This window comes from Mirounga leonina, unplaced genomic scaffold, assembly GCF_011800145.1.
Source record: "Mirounga leonina isolate KUSES-001 unplaced genomic scaffold, KU_Mleo_1.0 Mir_99, whole genome shotgun sequence".
NCBI classification, from domain to species: Eukaryota; Metazoa; Chordata; class Mammalia; order Carnivora; family Phocidae; genus Mirounga; species Mirounga leonina.
The window spans coordinates 676,507-694,317 of NW_023270971.1; the positions used below are offsets into that span (position 1 = coordinate 676,507).

Consider the following 17,811-nt stretch of genomic DNA (forward strand, 5'->3'; position numbering starts at 1 on the left):
GATCAAGTATTGCAAATCTCTTTTGTGAATATGCCGCCTTCCTTTTTAAGTTGGTTTTTGAATGTATAATACCATGAAAAATGTGAAAGATGAACCAAGCACTAAGGAGAGAACCCAACAGGTCTTTCTGCTTCTACACCGAAATTATTCCTCTATTCTGAACTTGAAGTAGACAAATTGATAGGTGATTTGCAAGATCATATGCTTTTCTTTGTTCTTTCTATATAAAATCTGACCTTGACTAAAAAAGCTGGTGCTGGGAGTTCCAGTAGCCACCGTTAACTGCCTTTTAAGTCTTCAACCCTTAATAGTTAATATAGGACACGAAGTTGCTTTCTGTCTACACAGTCTCCAAGTCAGGACTATTTGCTTTTGATAATATACAAGTGATTCCCTTCCTGTTGTTACACTGATGGCGTTTAAAACATAAAATTGTCACATGACATTTTATTGTTTTTACTTACACTTTTGATAGCTTATAAGGTTAAACATTTTTCATGTGTTAGTTTGTGCATGTACTTTTTGCTTTTAGATTTCTAAGAGCAGGGATGTAGTAACTTAGAGTAAAATCGTTCTTTAATTTTATCTTCCACTTACAGTGATCACCTCACCTGACCTGCACAAACATGGAGAGATATGGGTCGTCCCAAATACTGATCATGTCTGCACACGATTCTTTTTTGTGTAAGTGTGAAGGTTCAAATTTGTATGTTACTGTCTTCTCCATGAATGAGGTAGTAGTGACTACATTATTATTTGGTCACTTTAGCTGCCAGTAGGTAACAGACAGGTAGTTTCTCATCATCTGAATGTTTCTGTTTTATTTTAATGAGCTGTAAAAAACAGAATGATATTTAAATGCTGTTAACTTAGAAGAAATGAAGAAAAACATCTGTCTCTTTAACGATCTATGTGTGCATATATATACACACATATGTATATGTATGTAGATAGACATACACATACAGATAGATGTAACATATATATACACATATGTACACGTACACATATATCTTTAGTTATTTATGGATTTAAAAAATATTATAACTAGGAACAAAGAAGACAATAATGAGAATGTCCTGTCCCTATAAGAGGTTGATGATCTGGGGCGCCTGGGGGGCTTAGTCGTTAAGCGTCTGCCTTCGGCTCAGGTCGTGATCTCAGGGTCCTGGGATTGAGCCCCTCACTGGGCTCCCTGCTCAGTGGGGAGTCTGCTTCTCCCTCTCCCTCTGCCCTCCACAACCAGCCCCCCTGAATGCACTCTCTCTCCCTCTCAAATAAAATAAAATACTAAAAAAAAAAGCTGATGATCTGCATTTCGTATAACATAGGCTGGCAGTGCAGGACATATTGATGTGGATTTTTTGACAGCTGTATCATAAGAGCTGCAAGAAAATATAATCACATTATTTTTCATATCTAAGTAAATAATGTGTGCAGTAGACCTATCTGATTTTCACCCACCCTTACTTGACTCCCAACCCTTTCCCTGCCTATTTCTTCCTCATCCATGGTCCTATCCCAGGAAGGACCTCAGGGAAGGACGGAGTATAGCTGTTTTGTACTTCGACGTAGTCTTCTAAAGAGAAGATGGGAAAAAAGCACTGGCTTGTTTTATAAGCCATGTCAAAATGACTGCCTCAAGACTGCTTCAGTATAGAGTGTTTTCTACGGCATGCTGTGCCTGCAGCACTTGATCTGTTAGCTTACTGGCAAACTGTTCACAACGTAAGTTTTACTAACTGTCAGGTTTTCTTTGGGATAGTATGAAAACTGTGACTTTCTTATGATACTGATTTATGTATTATGCATTTATGTATCTTCTGTATTTTTGATGCATATTAATACATACATATTGTGACACATATATGTATCTGTAGATTTCTTTCTTCATGGCCAGGCAGCCGTGAGTATGGTAGACAGAGCCTGCTTTGGTTAGACATCTTGTGTCCAGGCTCACCAGTTAGCCACGTTGCATGACCTCTCTGAGCTTTATCAGTAGGTACAATAAAGCATCATCGGTAGATACAGTAGCACGCTATGTCTACCTTACCAGGCAGAATCCCAACAGGAAACCTGTGGCCCATGAGAAATATCATAATTTCTATCACCCACAAGTAGATTGCTTAAAAAGGTGTGGTTTCTAGGGGCACCATGGTCTACTGTAGCAACCGGATCTAGCAGCACCAGTGGGGTTCTACATCCCCAGGGCCAAAAGGACAAGGACAAGAAACAGTTCTCAGAACCCTGTAGGAGAACCCTCACTATTTCAGCAGCTTTGAAAGGAGCTGGAGCCATCAGTTGAAGGACTTAGGGAGCCCAACGTGACCTTAATGGGCCTGGACCCAAGGGAAACCTGGACTTTACCCCCCTGCCAGTGTCCTGCTGGGCCTCCCCATCGGTCAAACCCTGCCAGAAAGTAGAGGGCAAGTGAGCTTATTGATAGAGTCCATACAGGTCAGCCTCCTGGGTCCGAATGCAAGGTAGAGAAGGATGTCACGTGGATCTGACGTTCCTAGGGAAGCTATCTGCATGCGATTTTAAGATTCTTATGAGGACAAAGTTAGCACAGTGCAGGTCTTCATTGAAAGGCACTCACTAGGAGTGCCTGGGTGGCTCAGCTGATTGGGTGTCTGCCTTTAGCTCAGGTCATGATATCAGGGTCCTGGGATTGAGCCCCACATCAGGCTCCCTGCTCAGTGGGAAATCTGCTTCTCCCTCTCCCTCCATGCTCTCATGTTCTCTCTCAAATAGAGAAATAAAAATCTTAAAAAAGGGGGGGCACTCATTAAATTTCCCCCTCTTTCTTGACCATCATGACTATTATCCATTGTTAGAAGATTGGCCTTCCAAAAGACACATCTAATCACAAAGTTATCTGATTGAGTGACCTTATGATTTAGATGGAAAAGGAACTCCAAAATCCTTTCCTTAGCCTGATGTTAATCAGTTAATTTACTCCTCTTAGTATCTTGCTAAAGTTCAAATTTATTAAGCTAAATAAACAACTTTAGGCAGTAGGCATTCTAATGTTATTTCTTTGAAATTTTACGTAAATTATATGTAAAATAAATCTGTAGGGATGTATGTGTTGTGTGTGTGTGTGTGTCTGGAGAGATGGATTTCTGTATTTATTAGAAGAAAAAAATGAGGAAAGACCATCTGAAGAAAAGAGAATAAGATTCTTCCAGTATACTTAGATACTTTCCAAATAGTGTAAAGAAAAAAAACTATTAAGATAATGATTTTCATTTCTTTATAAATATAGATGAGGTTTCATCCTTTTTCTCTGCACCCTCGGGAGAGAAGAGACTAATTAAGGAAAATTGATAAGATTCAAACACATCAGAAGGAGAATCCATTCACTAATTAATGTACATTCTATTTACAACCATCAGCTTCTTTGTAAAAGATATAATCACAGAGTTCTATGAGTGATGTGCCTCCCCAGTGAGTGGTAACATCTAGGAAAAGATAAATTGATGAGAAAGAAGTGAGTTATCACAAGTACACTGTTACCAGACAGAAAATCTTATTTTCTTGTTCTCATTTTGTTCCGATTTTTTAAATTAACATTATCTAATTGCTTATGTTAGAAGTTTGGCCTGATGACTAGGGTATAAATTACTGTGGCTTCTGGGGTGCCTGGGTGGCTCAGTTGGTTAAGCGACTGCCTTCGGCTCAGGTCATGATCCTGGAGTCCCAGGATTGAGTCCCGCATCGGGCTCTCCCTGCTCGGCGGGGGGTCTGCTTCTCCGTCTGACCCTCCCCCTTCTCATGTGCTCGCTCTCATTCTCTCTCTCTCAAATAAATAAAATCTTTAAAAAAAAAAATTACTGTGGCTTCCTTTTTTAATCTATTATTAAGTGAAACTACGAAAAATCAAAATAATTTCCATGCTAATCTGATTTCTAGAATGGTGATAATAAAACAGGTGCTTAATATCCTGACCGTACTCTTTCCAGCAAGTAAACAACAACACAGAATGAGAGAAGAATTGGGGGGATATTTTAGGGAACAGACTGCTGTATCAAAAAAAAATTTTTGAAAGTAAAATTTAAAGGAAGATATCACTTAGAAAAAAAAGAATAAGTTTGAAAACTTTTGTTGGATAATTTCAAAATGAATAAACTTAAATTTTAATGCTTCTGGCAAAACATAATAATTCAGATGTTATAAACAGATTCTAGCCAATTCTAGGGATTGTTGAGAAAATTTGGTTTCATTAGTCGCCTTGAGACACATGTAGAAATAAGGCAACAGTTTTTAAAAAGAGCAAGAAGCTGGGCTTAAGAGGAGGTGCAAAAAGCAAATGGACATATCGTGCTCTAGTCACAGTCAACAAAAATGTTTATTTCACAGTGAATGGGGAGTTTTAGAGCAAGAGAGGAAGACTTACTATTGGCTATTTTCCATGAGTAGGATTAAATAATAAAATCAAAGAGAAGGTAGTTGATAATTTGGCAAGTTAACAGAGTAGGTGTGTCTTGTGTCATGGTCTCCCCCGAGGCTACCCAGCCTCCCCACCCCCCGCTGTAGTGAAAACTGTTAGAGGTAAGAATATATGACTTCTCCTTCAACTCTCTGGGACCAAGGGAAGGTTAAGAACTGCTAGGTTTGCTATCTTGCTTATCTGATGTTACAACCTACCTGTTCAATGCTTCAGTGCTTCATTGATTTAGAGCAGGCAGGTCTGCAAAATCAATTGTTTCCATATTTTGTCTATTAGATAAATTTAAGGTATACAGCCCCTCCTATTTTTCAAGACCGACCAATAAGTTCAGAAACTTAAGAACAGGAAGGACCAAATCATACAAGTCTGCAGAAAAGAGATACGGGATATTTTCAGGTTCTTGAGTCTGGCAGATCTCAGTGCTAAATAAATTTCAGGAATTCTTATCCAAAATCTATCTTTTAAGGTTCAGCTCAAATACCACTTCATCCAGGAAGCTCCTAATCAAAAGTAATCTCTCTTCCTGGTGTTCCTGCAGCTGACACTGCAGAACTTCGATTTAAAATTTAGTTTTTTCTTGTATCGGACTTTTCCATGAGGCTGTCAAGTCTGAAAGGGCTGACTCCTACTTTTGCTTTTCATTTACTATCCTGATGCCCTGCAGCACCTCCCCTGGTACCGGATGCATGGCTGCTTATCAGTACATTTTTAATGAATGAACAAAGATGAAGCTAAAAAGGATAATATTTTGGATTATGTATAGTTTTTATTTTTGGTAAAAGTTTGAAATCTATCTAAAGAGACGGATACAAGAAAAATGTGTAAAATAAGAACTGTATAATGGCCATTCAGTGAAAAGAAAGATAATTTTCATCGTGATTTTGTAAAAACAAACAAACAAAAAACAAACCAGTCTTTGAATGGGAACATAGTGAGGAGACAGACAAGTTATTTATGAAGTTGGAAGACAAGCAATTCAGTCATGGCTCAGTGAAGTTGTGTGACATCAAGCTGATACGATCGGGAACTTTGCTTTTTCACTAGCCTATAATAAATCCAGTTTCTCTGTCTGCAACCCAGATCCATTTCCAAGATTTAAACTGCCACATCACTCTCCTGTTTAAAACTCTTTAGGAGCTGCTTGCTTCTTATAAGATAAAGTCCAATCTCCTTTACAAAGGGAGCCAACTCACTCCCCAGCCTTTTGTTCTTCCTTCAGCACCACAGCATTGGAAGGTCAAGGAGATCTAGCCCCAGCCTCATGACCCCCAGTTTTCATCACCCACAATTTCTCACCTCCAGATATTACGCTTCATGACCTCAACTGTAGGCTATGATCCCCACACTTCCATGCTTTTCCTCTTTCCTTTCTCCAGTAAATCTAGACTCTTTCTTCCTCTCTTCCCTCACACTAATTTATCTGATTCCTACTCCTGTTTTAAATTTTAGCTATGCCTTCCCTCCTCCCAGAAACTTTCCCTGACTCCGTTGTGCTAATCCTTGGTGTTATTGTGTGGTGCCATGGGCTTGTTTTTATCATTGGGTTATTCTTTCTTATATAGGGTCTTCTCCATTATTCTGCATACATTCTTGAGGTCGGGGACTGTATGGCTCATTTGTCTTTGTGTGCCTAGCACAGTGGTTGGCAGAGAAGTAGGAATGAATGAAATGCCCACACTTAACTGCTTGCTAGGTATTTTCTCTCAGAATGTCTGCTCCTACCTTGAAATCAATATGTACAAAGTGAAACCCATTATTGCTAAATTCCCGAGTCAAATTCTTGGCTTCTCCAATCTACGCAGTAATTTTACCCAAAGACACTTGGAACCCTGAGCTATAGTTTTTAATGTCTTTTTCCTTGTACACTATAGTCATCAGCCCCCATGTGTATCTTTACACAGTTTTCTCCTTTCAATACCGTTGTTTCCATGGATATTTCATTCTCTGCCCCAGAGTCCATCAAAAGATCACTAGTTTTTCTCCAGGCTTCTAATTTCATCATTGCTCCTAATCTATCTTGTACAATACCAAATTTATTAAACATTAACATTATTACACTAGTGATAACTATTCATTGTATAGAAACTGAAATCAAAGGTAAGCAAAAAAGAAGAACGTCACCCATAATATCCCCACTTGGAATTAACTACAGTTAATCTTTGATGTATAGCCTACGTTTCTACGCATATAAATTTTTTAAGATCATACTACTTCTATCACACTAATATTCCTAAAGCAGAGTCTTGATTATATCTTGTTCATACACTCTGGTAGTTTTTAACAAATAAAGACATGACATTCCGCAACACAGAGCCCATTTTATCTTCCTTCAATGACCCATACAGACCACTGATTAAGTAAAATTATTATCCTAGGTGTTTCTTGAACACAACTTGGAATTATTTTTCCCACTACTGTGCCTTTGCTCAGTCATTCCAAATGATGGGCCTTCCTGCCCGCTCAGCCTTAGCTGATCTCCTAAGGCTCAACTACATAGTCTTTTTCCATGGGATCTTTCCTGATATCCCAGTCAGACATGATGTCTGTCTTTACTCTAAATTTTACTCGTCCTTGCTCGTCCTAAAATTGCTTGTCCTTGCTGCCCGTCTTACAGTTATTTGCATAACTCTATTATCTTCCCTAGTAAAATGCAAATTCTGTTCGCAGAAACGCTTAACACATAGTGCATGAGAACAGTGACAAAGGCCGAAAGTTTCAACGTGATGAAGAAATTGTACATGGGCGATGATGTAGACAACGCTCTTATAGCATCAGATACCTTAAGGAACTTTGGAGAAGTCCTGGATATCATTTGTTCACAGTGAATTTCTCCTCTCTATTGCTAATGAAAAACAATGCTATCATTTCTGGGTTCCAGATTCAGGGAGTCCGAAAACAAATTGACGTGTGCCATTCTTTAAGCTGCTACATCAGTTTGGAAATAGAACTTGTCAATACATTCAAAAGTTTTTATCTAGGAAATTTCCTAACATATCCAGAGAGTTCCGGACAGCTAAATTCCCTCTGTTGTTCTCTTTCCTTCTCAAAGCTTTTTAAGCAAATTGGCTTATTTTTTAATTAAAATTTTAGTAATCTTTTAATGCTCCTGGGAACTTAAGTAATTTTTGTCTCCTTTTAGATGGTTTCATTTTTTCCTTCTTCAGAAAACCCCAGTCAAGTGTATCATTTTCCCTATTGATACCATTCTTGCTCCATTTCTTTTTTTTTTTTAATTTTTAGAAGATTTTATTTATTTATTTGCCAGAGAGAGAGAGAGCACAAGCAGGGGGAGCGGCAGGCAAAGGGAGAAGCAGGCTCCTTGCTAGTAAGCAAGGAGCCCGATGTGGGACTTGATCCCAGGACCCTGAGATCATGACCTGAGCCGAAGGCAGACGCCTAACCATCCGAGCCACCCAGGCACCCCACTCCATTTCTTTTTTTTTTAATCTTGTTGCTTTCTGGACATAAATGAACTTCACTGTTAAATTAGCAGTTGTTTGTCTGTAATACTAATAAATAGCTGCAAAGTATTCTGTATGCCATATTGTAGTAAATACCCTATGCCACGAGTAATGCATATATCTAAATGCTGCCAGTTGACCCAGGCAAATGGTAGCTTGTCTTTCCTTTATTATTGTATATGCTTCATAGTTTAAGACATCTGAATGCCTGTGGCCAGTTTTATCCTTCCAACCCACAACTGTTATGCTTCCTTGTGGGCTTCATAGACAATGGAAGAATATGCATTTTTCTTAATACTTTTTTTTAATGATTCTATTTATTTATTTATTTATTTATTTATTTGACAGAGAGAGAGAGAGAGCACAAGTAGGCAGAGCAACAGGCAGAGGGTGAGGGAGAAACAGACTCCCCGCCCAGCAGGGACCCCGACGTGGGGCTCGATCCCAGGATCCTGGGATCATGACCTGAGCTGAAGGCAGCCGAATAACCAACTGAGCCACCCAGGCGCCCCAATACTTTCAATCTCCATCTCGGTCTCTCACTCTTGCTCTCTACTCTCCGTTTGCTTTTGCCCTGGGCTCTTTCTATCCTAAATTATTATTGTTTGTTTAAAGGATGTGAGTCTCATCTCTCCATTAACTACTAAGGCTTTTCAGGTGTCAATGAGCACGTAGTATTTGGGGATAGCAAACCCTTCCATTTGATGGAAATAGAGTGTTGGGGTAGTGGGACATGACTGGAGGGGAAGTTTAGGTTTGGGTTACGAAGGACCCTGGTGCACTATGCCAGTGCCATTGGATATTTGTCCTGCAAGTGAAGTGCAGGCCATTTGTATCACTCCAGCGAGAGCAGAAAACAGCCTTCTCGGAGGGACGGTGCGGCTAAGTATGGAGACCGAGAGATCAGTTACAATGTTCTTACAGTCGTCTAGGTCAGTGTTTCTCACTCCAAAAGAAAACGTTTTTGACATTGTGACTTGGGAAAAAACAATGCTTGCTTTGTGTGGTGCATTCAGTATTCTGTGTCCTATCCTATTCTAGTTTCACTGAAAAATGCTAGCCCAGACAATCTAAATTAATTTCAGAACCCGCTAATTGTACGTGTAACCTGCAACTTGAAAATCACTTATTTAGACGAATGATAATGAAGCCATAAACGGAGGTAATGGCATCAAATGGAGAGAAGATGCACCTGGCAATAATTAGGAAAACAAAAGCAAGATAACTTGGTGATTTATTGGATTTAGGCACATGGAAGAGCCAAGAATGACCGAAGTTCTCTTGTTGAGAGACTGGGTAGATGATGGTACTCCAAACTGAGATTTTGATAGAGGTAAAAAAGCAGGCTTGGGGTTAAAAAATTAAGCAATTTTGAATACACTAGATTTGTGATTTCTGTGGGGAAATTATAGTTAGAGAAGGATGTAAGGATTAGAGATATAGTTTAGGAATCAGCATGTGGGTGATGATTAAAGCAGCGGGAGAGACTGAAATAATTGAGAGTTTGCATATCATGAAAAGAGAAAACACTGAGAGTGAATTGTGGATAAAGCCAGCATTGAAATGGGAGGCCAGGGAAGAGGACGCAATGAAGGAAACAGAATTAATAATCAAAGGACCAACTAGGGAGTGAAGAGATAATATCGCTTCAGGGAAAAGAGCAGTCAACTGTATCACATACTGCAGACGTAGCAGGTAGAATCTGAATTCTTCACATAAGAGGCCATGGGTAACCGTTGTCCAGACTTTCAGTGGAGTGGTGGGGTCGGAAGAATGATTGCAGTGGGTTGAGGAAAGCATGAGCGGTTAGAATGTATTGTAGACAAACCTCAAAGGTCAGCTTTAAATTGAAAGGAATAGAGCTGGTAGTACGCAGGTACCAGTTAAGCCAAGACTGTCTTACTCAGCTTTGCGTCCAGTGTACAGAGGACACAGATGCCACAGGGTCAGAGCAAACACAAATGCGTATTAGGAAAGTGAGGAGAGATCCGCGTGGACCGGTATGCGTAACTGGCACTCTGGTTTTCTTTGTCCCTCCATCCTCTTTTTGGCAGTGTCTTTTGGCTTTCCGAAATCCAGATCCTTGAGGAACTAGCTGGATTGGCTTGGTGAATACCATTATCTCCCGCGGGATGAGCCTGCAAGCCAGGGTGCCTCCCCAGCCTTGGCTCAGCATTATGGATGCCTTAGTTTACCCTTTGGCCCCGGGGGTAGCCAGGATGTACACAGAAACCATATAACATATTTTACTTGCTCCATAAAATGTATCTTTCATACGGTTTGCCACAAAGCTCCAAACTAGCGTTGGACATTGCTTAAAGCATTTCACTTTAACATTCTCCATTTAATTAACAGAGCACTTACAGTTTGGTCTCCTGGGAAAATCATTATAAGTAGGCCGTGTACCACATATCCCTTTCTTTTCTTCACAGTAGTGCTTCACCATTGAGTGTCATAGATAAACACATGCACGCGTGCATGTGTATGTACTTATACGGATAGAATTAACCTAGTTGATTGGCAACCGTGGGTCAGTTCTTAAAGAGTTTAAACTTGCTACAAATGGAGTTATCACTAGGTGTTTGAGCAGTGGATTATGTAAGGACCTGAGTTCTCATTGCTGTATGTCATCTATTCCATTTTCCTGTATTGTGCTATTTCAGGAGAATTTTAATGTGGTGAGGAAAAGGCAGTGGTGCGCATAAATCTTTGAGACCGCTTACACCCATGGTTATCTATTTTGAAGTAATTACCACTTCTCGAAAGCTTCTGTCTTGAAGTCATTTTTACGAAGTAAAATTAATTCATCACCTGTTCTACTTCTGAATCTTATCACGGAAGTTTAAAAATTCATTCTTGGAAAATTCTTTTTGCCCAAGTAAGTTTATTAGAGGAAATGAATAATCATCTAATACGCAATTCTTTCTTTCTAAAGGACTTAGTAATCGCTGTCCTTTAATGTTATATTTCCACTTCTATAGCTTAGCGAAACTTAGCACACTTGCATTCTTGTGTGAAGTATCAGCACAAATAAGAATATCTTCTAGAGTCAGACTACAAAGAGCCGCCAGTGATAAGGAAACAAAGGCGGCACTGATCACAACGGAATAATAATGAGAGGGCAGGCACTGAGGGAGCAGTGGCAGAAAGTGAAGTCATTTCTCAGGGTATCGCAGATCAGAAAATAAACAAATGAGTGAAGTGGGAGTGGGGTTCACAAGATTCGAACCTAAGGAACCGAAAGCTGAAGTTGGTATGTTCTTTCACGGTGGGCTTCGTAGAACAGCTGCCGTGGGAAATGCTGGGGGGGGGGTGAAAAAGTTAAGATTAAAAGGGAAAGAAGGAGGGAAGGAAGGAAAGAGGGAGGGAGGGAGGGGCAAATCAGGGCATGATGTAGGATAATCATGTGTTTAGTCATGCAGGCTTTTCTGCATTTGCGAACACATTATTAAATACAACTGAGAAATAACGTCTTCACTACTGAATCCCTTTGGCTATATTTTAGGTATCAAATGGCATTTCTGAGGGGTGCTTTTTTTTTTTTAGTGTTTCGTCTTTTTAAAAATGTCTTACGTTTCTTTTTTGTGTTTTAGCTATGAAGATGGTCAGGTTGGAGATGCGAATATTAACACACAAGAAGGAGGCATTCACAAAGAGATCCTTCGAGTAATTGGTAATCAAACTGCTACTGGTTAAAGGACCATCATTTAATTAACATGATCTGAAAGCCTTCCTCGGGTTCAAAGCTGGATTTTGAACTGAAGAAGATGATAAAATAATTTATTGTTATTATAAACAAAAGTAACCCTTTGAATACTGATTTTTTTCTTAGTATTTCTAAGTATCTTATTAAATACCTAGAATGGTATAAAATTGATCAATTGTAGGGTTATGGAATCTAGTAATAAAATTACAACAGCACTTAAACTGAAGTTTGGGTTGCTCACACAATAAACAGATTGAAAAAACAGTTTTGTGCTGATATTTTTATATTAAACTCTTTAATTGGAAATTTGGTATTATATACCGACATTTTAGGTTACCAAAATAGAACTGAGAACATTTTATAATGACGTCTAATCTATACAGTACTTTGCAATAAGTATGTTTGCACATTCTGGTGTGCTATTTAATTAGTGGTATGAACATTCAAATGTTTTGGGGAGGGATATTTCCTATTCTCCTGTTATTTTTTTCTTATACAAAAACAATTAGGTCTTAGATGCAGTGCTTTGCCCAAGAGTATGTAATGTATATATCTATAGATTGATGCATCAAAATGTGTGATCGTGCAATTATGTGTGTATATGCACATATATGTGCTTTGACAACAGAGATAGCACGGCTCCACGATTCTATGCTCATTTGATGAAAAGAAAATAATATTCAGTAAGCAGTAAATCTGGACATAAACCAAGACATGAGTCAAATGTACCACCATTCATTCACTGAAGATATTTAGAAACAATTTTTCTGTTTGTTTAAATAATTTCCCCTTCAGTTAGAATTCAACTCTTTTATAATGTTATCTAACAGTTATAATTTGGGGAACACAGATGCCCCAGGTGGACTAATTCTATATTCAAATGATTATATGTTTAAAAGAAGGGCCTCAGAATTTAAACAAACGGTATATATTTTTTATTTCCTACAATGGAACATTTTTAAAATTTATTTATACCACACCAGCATTTTTTGTATTTTTTCATCTAATACCTCTGCTTATTTTTTTTCGTATTGAGAAAGAAGACAAACGTTGAAGTTTCTTTTATATTAAAAGAACACAAATAAGTTTATAGAGAATAATAACACCAGCTCTTAGCATTTTCCTTTCAAGAGTCCTGTGCTCATCAAACTCATTTCTGTTTCTTTGGGTCCTAAAGTTATTCTTATTCATCATAAGTTTTGGACAGTGTTTATTTTCCTACATGATGTCTTTGGAATAAGGCCATTCATGAGAGCAGTTTAATTAGCAAGTCTACCACTCTGTTCAAACCCTGAGTCATTAGGCTCTTATCTGATTCTAATTTATTTAGAAAGAAAAAATAAATAAAAATGTTTAGTCATTTGCAAATATAATGTTATAACTTCTGTGTTTATTTCCTTTGGCATAAAAGGGGAGCACAAAGGTCATACTCATTGTTAAGGGTTGCTATCTAAGAAGTATTTGCTAATTGTTTGTTTTCTTGTATTGTAAATAATTGATATGCCACTTATTTCTGCAAAAATAGTCTTAAAGTGGATGGGATATTAATCATTGTGATAGGATCCACTTAAAACATTGATCTGTTCTGATTTGTGCCTCTGAACTCAAAAGCCAGACTGAGGGATCGTGTTGCATGGTAGGGCCAAGCTATAGTATCTTACTTAGTGTTCTGTGACCAGATACTTGAAGACTTCACATGGGACAAGAGGACGACTTGCTTTTTTTCTGTCAAGATTCCCCAAGTCTTCCAAAAACCTTTGACTGGGTTTTAAAAACAGTTTTAAGCAACAAAATTATTTTTCAAGTTAATTTTGTGGCTCGTTCGGTGTATAGCATCATTGTGAAGATGTACTAGCAGGATTTAGAAATTGAGGTCTTGGGGCCCGACCTGTGTGGCCTCCAGTGCCTCCAAACATAGTTTTAAAACCACGGACCTAATCCATTAAGATCTGACTTCACAGTTGAGTGATCTGTAAGGAGTGTAGTATGAGAATCTGAACTGGAAGGGTAACTTGGAGGACTCAGGGGAGAGTATTTCAGGGAGGAAAAGCTGGCATAATGCAAACTTCTACTGCCAGTTCAAGAATAGAAGTAGATTAAACTCTTAGCGCAAGGGAAGTGGTTGATAGTTTTAATGCCTACTAAATATTACAGACAATAGACATCTTTTATGATAATAAAATCAGATGTCTCCTAATGGTAATTCATTGAATGTTATTGCAATGTAGAATGACAGATTGTAAATTTGTTTTGAAAAATTAAGTTCAGAACCTTGTAAGCAAATATTCTAAGTATTAGAGCCAGTCCTTTAATTGAACTTTTGATATTGTGGTAACTACAGCATCCTGATACTTATCTTTATTTTTAAAGAATCTAATTTCAGTATCTATCATTAGTAAATGAATATCATGCTTCCAAGATCCAAGTAGGTCTTTAAAATGTAGAAGTTTGAACATTATCATGCCTTGATTCAGTCACCCCATTAAGATTACCTATTGAGATATTTGATGATTCCAAACATGGATATTGTATTGTATTTATATAATATTTGAAGTCTGTTCACTGATGCTTTGTTATAGTTACATTAATTGTGTAGCCATTACTACATAGTATTAACCCACTGAGCAAAGGTAATCATTTATTTTCATTCTTGAAGTAGGGGAAGAAGAACCTTAATTCATTTCTACTTTTTCCTGCGTTACTGATTTTGTAAACATTTCACAATGAGTAATTTGTCCTCTTTCACTGTCCACTGGATTAAAAAAGAGAAGAAAATGATTGAACATTCAAGAAGAGAAAAGAGTAATAATATAACCTAGTGCTATAGAATACATTATGGGAAGGCACTTTTGGTGCCTTACATTGCATTATGTTGAAATGATTTTTATTTTTTTTTGCTCAACAAATCTCAGTCAAATGTTGGGTGTGAAGGTGGTTTTCAATTTAAAATTTAAATGAGTGCCACATCCTTAAACTTAGTATCAAATATGTGATGTAAAAAACCAATCCCAAAACTGTTGTTAATGTTCTGAATATCTCTCATTGAAAAAGTTAAGAGTTTAGAAAAGACATCTCTCAATTATTCTCCGCTTTGCTAAAAGAAAGGAAACTTAATATGCAAGTCTATGAATTTTTAATATCATTGAAAGAATTTTAGCAGTACTTCATACCATAATACCGTAACTTGCCAGAGGCCACGGTGTTTGAGAAAATTCTAAGGAAAAACTCATCCTCCTTGTTCATGTCTGGATGCCTTCATCAGATAGTAATTTAATATGTCACGAAGGGCCACTCAACCTTGGACTGTCTACCACTGAAGTATGTGGATTTCATAGTAGCACCTGAAGCACATTGTAAAAATATTAGGATGGTATTCGATTGTTCTGCTAAATTCTTCATTATAACACTACCTCAAGACAAATGATATACTGTTTGTTAAGGTAACTTGGTTTCCAGTCGAAGGAACAATAAAACTTTGCAAATGGAAATTATCAGATAATTCAGTCAAGACCATGTTGCTGGACATAGATATTGTCAGTTACCTCCTGACATGCAGAAATATGGATATTTCAGTCACTGGTGCTGAGTGACACAGCTAAGACCCAGTGAGTGGGTGTTTCAAGGGGTTTCAAGGCAAAGTTTGAATATAGTTAGTTCCCTTTAAGATTGGTTTTCTCCATGGGCCAACTTTATGTCCACTCACCTAAGCCACAAACAATCGCCCACTTACAGTTAAAGGATTAAAATACTCAACTGCTTTGCCAGAATGGCAGACTGAATATTCAATTCTTTTGGCATTGAATGCCTGCTAAATTTTTGTCAGATTATATATAAATTTGATGTATATTATTGTCCATTCAATTTTTCCTGGAGATTTTGTATACACTATGATATATTAGGATAAGTTTTTGTAGGTTAAAAGAATTTCAAGTAGTTTTTAGACAAAACATATCCATGAGTGTGAAAAAGCTGTGTTGAAGAGTAGATTACATTACACATTTACCAGCAAGTCAGTAAAAAAAAAATAGTGCTTATTTACATAGTCAACATAATTTAATGTTCTAAAAATATTTTCTTCAATCTGCCCAATATTTAATGTATCATTTGAGATTTAAAAAAATACAGCCACTCCTTTATGTAAACATTAAAAGATGCCTATGTTTCTTTAACTATCCAGCCTTCTTTACAATAAATTTCTTGACTTTTGTGCACAAAATAGTATTGCAACCTGCTATTTAGCCTTTGGTGCCTTAGAGTTATTATAAATATTTAACAATATGTACATAATGTAAATACTGCCAAGAGATCACTAAGGCCAAATATTTTCTCTATTCACTTTTTATTGCACTTGCTTTCTATTGCTACTTAAGCCTCTTTTATCAAGCTTTGTAATAGTTCTAACATTGTAGCCAATGTAAATGTTTACTTTCAATAAATCTGAATTTGTTCAACAAGTACGGTATATGTGGGCACTATTTTGAAAACCGGTTAGGCCTTAGATATTCCTGATGATGAATCTTGCTTCTGGGGACGAGGTATTTGAAATTCTCAACAAACTCTAAAAACGATGTTGCCCTTTTCACTTATAAAATACTTTTAAAATAAGAGGGAATAAGAGAAAAAAAAAAAACTTTCTTGCCAGTATTCCCCTTAAATACTTGCGATAGATTTAACTGGCCATGTTGAGTACCATTTTTATCTCAAATCCTGTCAAGAAATACAGGACTGAAACAAAAGACTTATACATTTTGTAGGTATTCTCTATAAACACTTAGGAATATCCAAAGGAGCATTCCAGAGGAACCATCTTAAATTTTCTAAGCATTTCTGACTTGATTAGTAATTGGAAGATGATTTTTAAACCATTACTTTTTATAACAGACATCTCATTAACTGAATAAGACATTAGTCCTTAAACAAATTTGGTTTTCTAAACACATTAATAGTAAATATGAGGAACTCAGTTTATATCCCCACAAGAAATAACATTTTTTACTCATGTTACTTTTAGAGCTGAGAAATCATAGATAGCAAACTTCTGTTTATTACACTTGATTTCAGTTACTCTAGGAATACTTGTTCAGCATCTAGTGTGCTTATTTACAGTCATAATATTCTTATAAGGAATAGAGAGTATTAGATTTTGTGTTGGCCTTAAGGAACCTTCAATCTGGGAAAAACAAACCCACATTTGGAAATAATTCATGAATCGCACAAAAACAACAATTTCGAATGGAAAAGACCCAAAATGCAAGCAATGCTTAGGAAAAGAATGGATGATCTGCATTATAGCTATGGGGGAAATACCATGGAAGATCCATGGTATTAGCCAGACCCTCAATATCACATAGATCTTCCCCAACCTGAGGACAAGGCCTTTAAAATAAAAAGGAAAGGAAAATTGGCAAATGAAGGAAAGTAGGCTTACAGATAAAAGGTCTTGAGTGAACCTACACAAACTCATAAATACTTTTGAATTCATTGAACTGAAAACTGCAATCCAAGTGACATTTTGAATCATATTAGTGTTAATGGGTAGTGTATTACTAATTTCCATTTACCAGATACTTTTTGTAATCTTTTTGCAACAAAGTTATGATTTACTCATATATCTGTTTCTGCTTTATTGTAGATAATACATATATTAGAAAGCACTTAATTTTTTGAATTTTTAGCTTTTGATTCCTCAACCAGATTTTTGATAATCTTTGTGACTTCATGGCTCAATCTTCCTCACTCCTGGAACTACCATTCCCTTTATACTTAATGTGCATTCCTCATCATAGGAATATAGTTGGCAAGAGTGTAGTCCTACATCCTAGGCTAACTTAAAACCCTTTTAAACCTGCCTTTTTGGAAAACCAATGTTGAGAAACCCCAAGAATTTGTTGAGTATTTATCTGGCCTCTATTTCTGTTCCCTACCTCTAGGTCCCTCTTTTTAATTATTTCAAATAGTAGTGACTTCTAATGTGTATCTAGGAACACTGAAAATTTCAAAGCTATCAAACATATACATTGTTTAAAAATCATGTATTCTTGAATTTCAGATAAGAGAAATTTTGATTACATAGAAATTGCTTTATCTAGCACTTTATGATTTAGAAAGCACATTCACATAGATGGTCTCATTTACCCTTCAGAATAATTCCGTAAGGTGCTAGCAGATTTCTTTATCTTATAGATAAGAAA

General features: G+C 37.1%; 1 protein-coding gene across 2 annotated transcripts in view; it reads left to right on the plus strand.

Moving 5' to 3' along the window:
• LOC118006806 (protein mono-ADP-ribosyltransferase PARP8) overlaps positions 1–12,592 on the plus strand; it is a 172,617-nt gene extending 160,025 nt beyond the window's left edge. For both annotated transcript variants that reach the window (XM_034999591.1, XM_034999592.1), the window contains exons 26-27: positions 600–684; positions 11,508–12,592. In XM_034999591.1, coding sequence (XP_034855482.1) covers positions 600–684; positions 11,508–11,610 — 188 coding nt within the window. In that variant the 3' untranslated portion in view covers positions 11,611–12,592. The remainder of the gene's footprint in view (positions 1–599; positions 685–11,507) is intronic.
• Positions 12,593–17,811: the final 5,219 nt, after the last annotated feature.